Source organism: Ovis aries, chromosome 2 (assembly GCF_016772045.2).
Source record: "Ovis aries strain OAR_USU_Benz2616 breed Rambouillet chromosome 2, ARS-UI_Ramb_v3.0, whole genome shotgun sequence".
Taxonomy (NCBI): domain Eukaryota; kingdom Metazoa; phylum Chordata; class Mammalia; order Artiodactyla; family Bovidae; genus Ovis; species Ovis aries.
In genome coordinates, this window is record NC_056055.1 from 28,591,473 (window position 1) to 28,600,801 (window position 9,329).

The following is a 9,329-nucleotide window of genomic DNA, read 5'->3' on the forward strand; positions in this document are numbered from 1 at the left end:
TCCCACGCCCGGGGGCTGGCAGTGGAAAACACCAGTTTCCGGCTCCGCGACGGCGGACGCGCCGGCCAATCACCGGAGGGGGCGGGAGGGCGTGGGGAACTACGGGCCTTGTAGTCGGTGCGGCGACTGGACCACTACCCCCACAATGCTCCGCGCGGCGGCTGCGAAGGCTACGGGATTGGAAGGGGCCGCCCGGAACGGGGCCCGGGCCAATCACGGGCGGGGGAAGACGGGCGCGGGGCACGACCGGCCTTGTAGTTGCCGCGGGCGGGACTATGGCCCCCAGAGTGCCCCGCGCGACCGCGGGCTCACTGCGGCTGCGCGGCGGCGACGGCGGCGGCGGCGGTGGCGGCGGCTGCGGCCGGGTTGCCGTCGGGCGGGGCGGCGGCGGCGGCGGCGGACAGGAGTCTGGTCTGAGCCTCCGACGGAGCGAGTGGTGCGACTCGGGCCATGGCCACCATGTCCGCGCCGTCCGAGGAAGAAGAGTACGCGCGGCTCGTGATGGAGGCGCAGCCGGAGTGGCTGCGAGCGGAGGTGAAGCGGCTGTCGCACGAGCTGGCCGAGACCACGCGTGAGAAGATCCAGGCGGCCGAGTACGGGCTGGCAGTCCTCGAGGAGAAGCACCAACTCAAACTGCAGTTCGAAGAACTCGAGGTGGACTACGAGGCCATCCGCGGCGAGATGGAGCAGCTCAAGGAGGTAAGGAGAAAGGGCGGCTGGCGCCACGCCCTCCGCGCCCCCCGGCCGTTTCCGACTCCGGACCCGGATCCCTCATCCCATCGAACTGACCTCCGCGCCGACCTCAGAATCGGCCCTTGACCCGAGCCAAGAAGGCGACCCCCGAGGCAGCCGCCGACCCAGGCCAAACTGACCCCTTACCCCGAGTTAGGTCGACCACCAGCCGACTGCTAACCCCGCGCCGACCAGACCTGCACCGGGGCACCCGGAGTCAGTATTGCTTGGCCGTCCCGGAGGCGGCCCTGCGGTGGATGCCGGGCCTTGGGTGCTGTGGGCGATTTGGGTTCTAGAAACCCTGGCCTCCGCGTCAAGGGCTGCGGTGGAGCCTGGTGGTCAGCCTTTCTGCTCTTGATGGCAGGTCTCGGGCGCGGTGGGGATGGTGTCCTCTGCGGTGTTTGACTTTTCGGGTAGGGGGGATGGGGACGTGGGATGCATGCAGGTGGCCGGCTGGGAAACACCAGGCATGTGTCTCCATCATTTCTATGTACAGCATCTCCTGTCTCTGGGCGCAGCTGCCTTCAGCGGTTTCAGCGTCTTTTGTGAGCGCCGGGACACCAGGAAAGGGTCAAGTTGGGGGCTTGGCTTGCATGTGGCCATCACAGCTGGCCAGGGTATCCCACAGGCCTCCCCATGCTCGGCTCTCTGACCACCCTGATGGTTACTTCTCATGGATACAGTGTTCTGTCCACTTCCTGTCTTAGTTGCCCATCCAGGCCCTTTCCCAAAGTTGAGGGACACGTCTGTGGATTTTTTGTCACAGGTGAAGCCTTATCTCTCCTGTGCTGTTTTTACTCTGGGATGAACAGGTTGGACCACTTGGCTACCAAGAAATCTTGCAGTGGTAAAACTGGGCAGTCCTTCCCTGAAGTAGTTCTCTTAGATGATTTTAAACACCATTTCCTATCTCAGTCCTTCTTGACTCCCCAGCCTTGTTGTAGAGGTGGGGAGGGAGAAGTTGACGCTCAGGTTTGGACCCAGGTCTTTCCCCTTACTGGTGATGGGGCTCTGAGCATGAACCTTCTCCCACCGCACCATCTCACCCAGAAAGGGTTCATCTGGGATATATTTTAAAAGGCTAGAGAAGGTGTCAGATATTTAGCCTGTCAGTGTCTGTCAGCCTGTCTTCTCCTTCCCTACTTGATTCTTCCCTTGTCCAGGTGGGCTCTTGGCCCTTGGTCTTAGGATCCACCACATTTGGTGCTTCTCCAGCTGCCCACCTCCCAGCAGCCCTCTCCGTGTGGCCTCAGGCAGGTCCCTAGAGTGTTTTGAGCCTCCATGCCTCACTCGGGAGACCAGTCAGGTCCCCTTCTGATAGTGAAGGGAGTTTATGCATGAAGGTACTTAAATCTGTGCTTGGTGGAACAAGTTCCCTGTTAGTGCCTTTAGAAGACAGATAAGGGTGCCCGAGGAGGATGGTTGTGTAGCTCCTTCAACTTGAGGTCTTGTATATGTCAGCAGGTATTGATACCTCCTCCAAGCCAGCCTTATCTGGCACTAAATCTACTAGAGGGGTGATATGTGATCCCTCTGGCAAAAGCCTCATCTTACTATATGGGGCAGGGGAATGATGGAGGGAGGCTTAGGGGCCTTGAGAAAATGAAGTGGGAGCATCTTAGGTTCACCTTCTCTACACTTCAGAAGGGAGCCTGGCCTTCCCCAGCCCCTCCCCTCTATCTGTTCAGATGGAAGTCTCAGCAGAAGCTAGAGGAAGGTGCATCAGAGCCTCAGTAGGTATTGCCAGAAAGCTCTCACATCAGTTTACTCAAAGTCAGTCAGCCTCTCTAAACCTTTGTATTGTTATACTTCAAAGCATTAACGCTTATTTTAAAAAATAAAGATTTAGGGACTTCCTTGGTGGTCCAGTGGCTAAGATTCCTCTCCCTCAATGCAGGGGGCATAGGTTTGATCCCTGATCAGGGAACTAGATCCCAAATGCTGCTTCAAAAAGAGCTAGTGCAGCTAAATAAATAAAAATAATTGGAAAAAAAAATCAAGATTCAAGGAGACAATATCTATTGGATCTTTTTTAAAATTTTTTCTCCTGTAGAGAGATGAGCCATCTTCATTCTTTTTAAAGCTTTATTTCTTTAACTAAAGTGAGTTCAGTTATTAATAAGTTGTGCCACAGAGGTACCTGTATTCCTGTTTAGCATTTGTAGATAATATTGTCTTAAGGGAGGAAAGCTGACTGGCCTATCGCAGGTGACTTGGTTTGCAACCAGACCTGAAGAGTGTCCTGTGCAGGGCAGTGGTGCTGGCCCTGCAGCCTTTCTCATTTGGTAAGTGTGTGTGTGTCTATGTCCTGCTGACACCATGGTATTAGGGAGGAGGGGTACTAATGGCCCATTTTGCTAGTGATTGAGCCTGGCTTAGTAAGGGCCCTGTCTGTCCCAAGTTCTGCTGTGTCCCTTCCCCACCATGGTAAGGAAGAGAATCAGATAAAGTTTGGTCAGCCATGTGGTGTTTCTTGTCCTTAGTGGCCATGGAACATCTTGCTCTGTGTTCTCAGCTGCAGTTTGAGGAGGGCAGGGGTGCTGGGCTGACAGTTGCTGCCTGTAGGGCTCAGTTAGGTACCGGGAGTGGGTAGCTCTTTGGAATGTGAGGGCCAGTGGTGGGGGTCCTAGTGCAGACGCAGCCCCATCCTCGTTCGGCTTCCAGAGAGCAGGAAGACAAGGTCTGGACGTCCTTGCTGGCTTCTGTGCTACCTAAGGATCTTGGCTGTGCAGTATACTTACATCCCAGGGAACCCAGGGGTGGAATTTTGTGAGCTGCAACCTGTCACAGGCTGGGACTGGTGCCTGGCACACAGTAAGTGCTTACTCAGTAAGCACACACAGTAAGTGTGTGCTGGCTGGTATCTTCAGTTTCTTCCTTCCCTCTAGCTCACCCAAGCCTGGATACCCTTCCTGCTGTCCCTGTCATCGCCTTATCTCTACTCCTTGCGCGGTCTGGAGTGGCCCCACTGCGTCTCCTAGAGTGCAGCCTGAGCCTCTGGCCTGGCTCAGCCTGCACTGCTCCCCTGCTTCCTGATTGCCTTCATGGCCCTCACCATCCCTGCCTCTTCCCAGTCTTGGATCTTGGAAGTCCTGCCTGCCCTTCAAGGCCTGGATGCTTTTCAGAGCCTCCTCTGGACTTGTCTGAGCCTAGCTCTCAGGTGAGCCCACCTGGGTATCCCTCTCATCCTGTAGGCTCAGCAGCCGCATGAAGAACTGTGGCAAAGCTGATGAGAGCAGCTGCTCTGTTCTCTTTGCTTCCTCCTTCCCATCTCTCTTGTATCATAATTTCCTCTCTCAGAGGATGGGGAAACCAAGGTAGGGATGGGTGTGAGTGTCTGAGGAAGGTCCAGTAGCTCAGACCAAGTTGGAAGTGGTCCTTGGGCACCAGGTTCCTGTCCAAGTCTGTAGAAGTTCCAGCGATGAGCTGGCTCCAGAGGAGGGTGATGTGAGGGCTGTTGCCCAGGCTTCACCACTATTGGTGAGTGGCTCTAGCCTCCCTGTGCCCCACCAACTCCTGCAGTCCTCATTCTGACTTTTGGGGTCACTACCCTGTTATGTCTGTTGTACTGCTGTGGAAACTAAGGCACCAAGAAGTTGACTTTGACTCAAGACTGTGAGCCCAGGCAACCTGTCCCCAAGAGAGCGGATACCTGCGGAGGAGGGAAGGTAATGGGAATCCTCTGTGCAAGGCTCAGCCTCCTCAAGTGTTTGTCTTGGGACAGGAAAAGTCCTGATTTGGGCCAAACCCTATGAGGATCCCACTTACCTGAATCCACCCTCAAACTTGGAGCAGAGAGCCATTGGGGATTGGGAGGCTCTGGGAGTCCTTTGGGCCTCTCAGGGCCAGCTGTGTGGTAGTCTGCTGTTAGCGTGAAGAAGCCTGACTTGGGATAGAGGTTAAGTTCCAGGAAGCCCTGCAGGTGCTGAGGCGGCCCTGCTCCCAGGGATCTGATAGTTGGGAGAGGCAGCTTCCAGCATCCAAAGGCAGTGACCATGTAGCCCATTGTGTCCACGTTGCTGGGCACTCCCCACTTTCCTGCCTGTAGAGCTTGTATCTGGTGTGGCATTGTGAAGCAATCTTGAGGGCTCTTCCACTTTTGAAAACTCCAGAGACTCTCATGTCACCTGGCATTCTGTTTTCCTTCAGGCCATGGTGGGTGAGCAGCTGTGTACCACAGTGTTTTGGGGGCGTGACTCTGGACAGGTGGATGGACACACTTAGAAGGAGCTGCTTTTCCATAACTGGTGCAGGTGGGAGGCCAGGCCTGAGAGTGGCTCTGGCTGGGCAGGCGAGGAGGTGCTACATGTGCTGTCAAGGGCTGTGGTTTGCACACTCTGGCTCCAAGGGGCCGACTGGACCCTGCCTGGGCCCTCAGGAGCTATGTGGCCCCAGAGGAATGGCTCTGCCCTCAGGCCAGTGTGCCTGGGGCACTTAGGCAGGTAGTGGCTGAGGCTCCTTGTGTTTGAGCAGCTGCCTCAGAGAGGGCTGTGGCAAGGCAGACAAAGACTCCCGCTGGGCCTTCCCTGCTGAGGGAGCCCAACCCCTTCCTGTGAAGTGGGAGCTCAATTTACCCTTGTCAGCCTGGGGCAGCCACTCCTCAGTCAGACCCGCTTCTCCACATTTGTGCACTGGATAAAGGGCCGGTACACACATTGAAGGTAAAGAAAGATTTGGTTTCTTAGTGAAGTGAAAGTGGCTAGTGGGCAGAGGCTAGATGAGACCCTCCTGGGCCTCAGGCCCCATATTGTCTAATGTTTGGAGTGTGGCCCCTTGAGCTATTCCCTAGAGCCAGAAGTGCCCAGTGTGACCTTCTAGCTGCTGTCCTGGGCATCAAACCTTTTGGTTCTGGCTCTGTTCTGCCCAGGGAGGTGGGCTGACAGATGGGGCTGTAGGAGCAGGGTGAGTGCAGGGACTTGTGGCTGAATGGACAGTCCAGCGTCAGGTGGTTGATGGCATTAAGGAGGAGAAGACGGCTTTCTTCTTTAGAGAGTCAGTTCAGTTCAGTCACTCAGTCATGTCCGACTCTTTGTGACCCCATGAATCGCAGCATGCCAGGCCTCCCTGTCCATCACCAACTCCTGGAGTTCACTCAGAAAGTTATTCATTTACTTTTGCTGTTGTTCAGTCCTTCAGTTGTGACTGACTCTTTGCGACACCATGGACTCTAGCACGCCAGTCTTCCCTGTCCTTTGCTATCTTCTGGAGTTTGCTCAAACTCATGTCTATTAAGTTGGTGATGCCATCCAATCATCTCATCCTCTGTTGCCCCCTTCTCCTGCCTTCAATTTTTCCCAGCATCAAGGTCTTTTCTAGTGAGTTGGCTCTTCCCATTAGGTGGCCAAAATGGAGCTTCACCTTTAGCATTCCTCCTTCCAATGAATATTCAGGGTTGATTTCCTTTAAGATTGACTGGTTTGATCTCCTTGTTGTCTATGGGACTCTAAAGAGTCTTCTCCAGCACCATAATTTGAAAGCATCAGTTCTTCAATGCTCAGCCGTCTTTATGGTCCAACTCTCACATCCGTACATGACTACTGGAAAAACCATAGCTTTGACTAGATGGACCTTTGTTGGCAAAGTGATGTCTCTGCTTTTTAATATGCTGTCTAGGTTGGTCATAGCTTTTCTTCTAAGGAGCAAGGGTCTTCTAATTTCATGGCTGCAGTCACTGTCTGCAGTGATTTTGGAGCCCAAGAAAATAAAGTCTGTCACTGTTCTGATTTTCTCCCCGTCTATTTGCCATGAAGTGATGGGACTAGATGCCATGGTCTTAGTTTTTTGAATGTTGAGTTTTAAGTCAGCTTTTTCACTCGAAAGCATCAGTTTCACATGATACATCCTCTTTCACTTTCATCAAGATCAAAAAGAAATGAGCATGTCTCTGTAGAAATTACGGAATATGTATGGAGGACTACTGGGTATTTCTGCTTGCCAGCTTTTTCTTCCTTTATGTGTGTGTCAGATACATATGGTATTATAAAAACCAGAAAGTGCTTTGAGCATCTATAACAGTTGTTTTTAAGGAGACACAGGGTTTGGGGTTACTCTCTGAGTTGCAGAAAAGTAGGTTTCATTCAACTGGATGAAGATAATGAAGATTTTCATGGGTTTGGAAGCTGCGGTGCACGTCTAGTCTATTGTATCATGTGAAATAATGGTTGTGGTTTGAGTTCTATGGGTTTGCTTTTTGAAAGCAGTTCCCCTCCTAAAGGGTTTCCATCTTTAGGGGATGTTTTATGCACAACCAGAGCAGAGACATTGGCCTGCATGTTCTCCTACCCACTTTGGCTCCTCCAGCTTCGGCAGCCTCTATTCTGTGCCTCACTTCTTCTGTAAGTTCATTGATGTGTTGTGCTGAGAAGGTAACTTTAAAAAAAAAACAAACCCATAATCACAGATTAAGTTTTACACCTCGCAGGATTAACAGTGATTCCTTAATGTTGTCTTTTATCTGGTTGGCATTTGGATTTCCCTGTTCAGTTCATAGTTGCTTTACAGAATTGTTGTACTGCATTATAAAATCCCTGTACTCTACCTATTCAACACTGCTCCACCCCCCAAAAGAACCCATGGCAACCATTGATGCTTTACTTTTTCTGTAGTTTTTTCCTTTTTCTAGAATGTCATATAATTGAAATCATACAGTATGTAGCCTTTTCATGTTGGCTTCTTTCACTTAGCGACATGTGTTTAAGATTGATCCATGTGTTTTCATGGCCTGATAGCTATTTTTATTTAAAAAAAAATCACAGAATTGTTTAGATGTACCATAGTTTGTTTATCCATCCAAACTGGGCATCTTGGTTACTTCCAATTGGGGGTGTTTCCTGACAAAGCTGTTATAAAGCATCCATGTGGAGGTTTCGTATGGACATAAATTATCAACTCTTCGAGGTGAACACCAAAGAGTATGCAACTTTTTGGATCATAGGCTAAGAGTATGTTTAATTTTGTAAGAAATCACTTTGCAAATGCTGCACGAGGCTGTATTCCTGCCTGCAGTGGATGAGAGCTCCTGTTGTTCTATCTCCTTACCTGCATGCGGCATTGCCCGTATTTTGGCTTTTATCTACTACAGTAGGTTATGGGGGCATCTCATAGTTCTCATTTGCATTTCTCTGCTAACATATGATGTAGAACATGTTTTCATGTGTTTGCTTGCTGTTTGTATATCTTCTTTGTTGAGGTGTCTGTTCTGATCTTTTGCTGATTTTAAAATTGAAATATTTGTTTTCTTATTATAGATTTTAAGAATTCTTTATCTATTTTGGATACAAGTCCTACTTTTCACATTCGTCACCTAGTGATTTGGCTTTTCGTTCCCTTAACAGTGTCTTTCACAGAGCGGTTTTTAATTTTAGTGCCATTTTGCTTTCATATTAAGATTGTCATCACCAAACCTAAGGTCATGTAGATATTTTCCTATGTTTCTGTCTAGAGGTTTGATAAATTTTGCCTTTTATATTTAGATCTTAGATCTCTGCTTCATTTCAGGTTGGTTTTTGTGAGAAGTATATAGTCTGTGTCCAGGATTCTTTTTTTTTTTTTTGCACATGGATGTACAAGTTCCAACACCATTTGTTGATGAGACTGTACTTTCTTCATGAAGTTGCTTTTGCTCCTTTGTCAAAGATCAGCTGCCTATTATGTGTGTAGTTCGGTTCTATTGATCTGTGCAATTATCCTTTTTCCAATACTCTACTCTCTTGATTGTATGTTGCTGTGTCCTTTTTATGTGCTAGTGGCGAATCTTCCCCTTAAGGCCTGTGTTTTTGTTGTGTGACTCAGCACAACTGAATGGTGTCTGCTGGCCTGGGTCTTCAGCCCTGCGTTGGCAGGGTTGGTCCTGGTCATCATCAATCAATAGTCATTTTTTTTTTTTTTTAATCTTGAGGAAAAGCAATAGAGTGCAAATTGTTAAAAACAAAAATCACTAGTACAGTTGGTTAGATTTTTGATAGAAGATGAGAAGTGAGACTTCTCTGTGTCTTTTTAAGATGGTCCATGGGAACTTCTGTTTGAGCAGCTCAGTTAGGGTTGTCTTTACCCCTGAGAATCCACCTGGAGAGTTGCTTAACCTACCAGCCTTATGCGTTTGGCTCAGGAGTTAGGGGAGAGGTGTGGACTCAGCCACTGCTCAGACCTGGGATTGAGTCCTGCTTGGGCATTTACTAGCTGCTTGCCCCACAGGCAGAAGCTGGCTGCCAGGGCCTCCAAAAGTGTGACAGACGTGTTCCTTCCTGGGCTTCAGATGCCTTCTCTGTTATCGCAGGTGCTCACCACCTGTGTAAGCCCCTTTCCAGCCTGCCAGGCCTCGAGCTCTGGCCCTTCTGGTGGTGCTAGGGCCAGACTCCACCCTCAAGATGCCAGCCTTTCCCCATGCCTGCTCGCCCTCTTCACCATCTTTAGGACAGGTTTTTGGGACCCATGATAGATTTATGGTTGGTGTGGGTGGTGCTCCACATGCCAGGCTGCCAAGTCCACATCTCCCGCAGACCCTCACTGCCAAGCACACCTCTTTTCCCTCCTGTTCTCTCAGCATCAGTCTCACCTCCACTGTGGGATGCCCCTTTGTGCCTGTGTTGGTTGAAGTC

The 9,329-nt window shown here is 50.6% G+C and overlaps 1 protein-coding gene across 5 annotated transcripts in view; it reads left to right on the forward strand.

Moving 5' to 3' along the window:
* The first annotated feature begins 304 nt into the window (after positions 1-304).
* BICD2 (BICD cargo adaptor 2) overlaps positions 305-9,329 on the forward strand; it is a 55,423-nt gene continuing 46,398 nt past the window's right edge. For all 5 annotated transcript variants that reach the window (XR_009599138.1, XR_009599137.1, XM_027964209.3 and 2 more), the window contains exon 1: positions 305-699. Coding sequence is in view for 3 of the 5 variants with exons in the window: in XM_027964209.3 (XP_027820010.1) it covers positions 451-699 (249 nt within the window). In the remaining 2 variants the exon portion in view is untranslated. The remainder of the gene's footprint in view (positions 700-9,329) is intronic.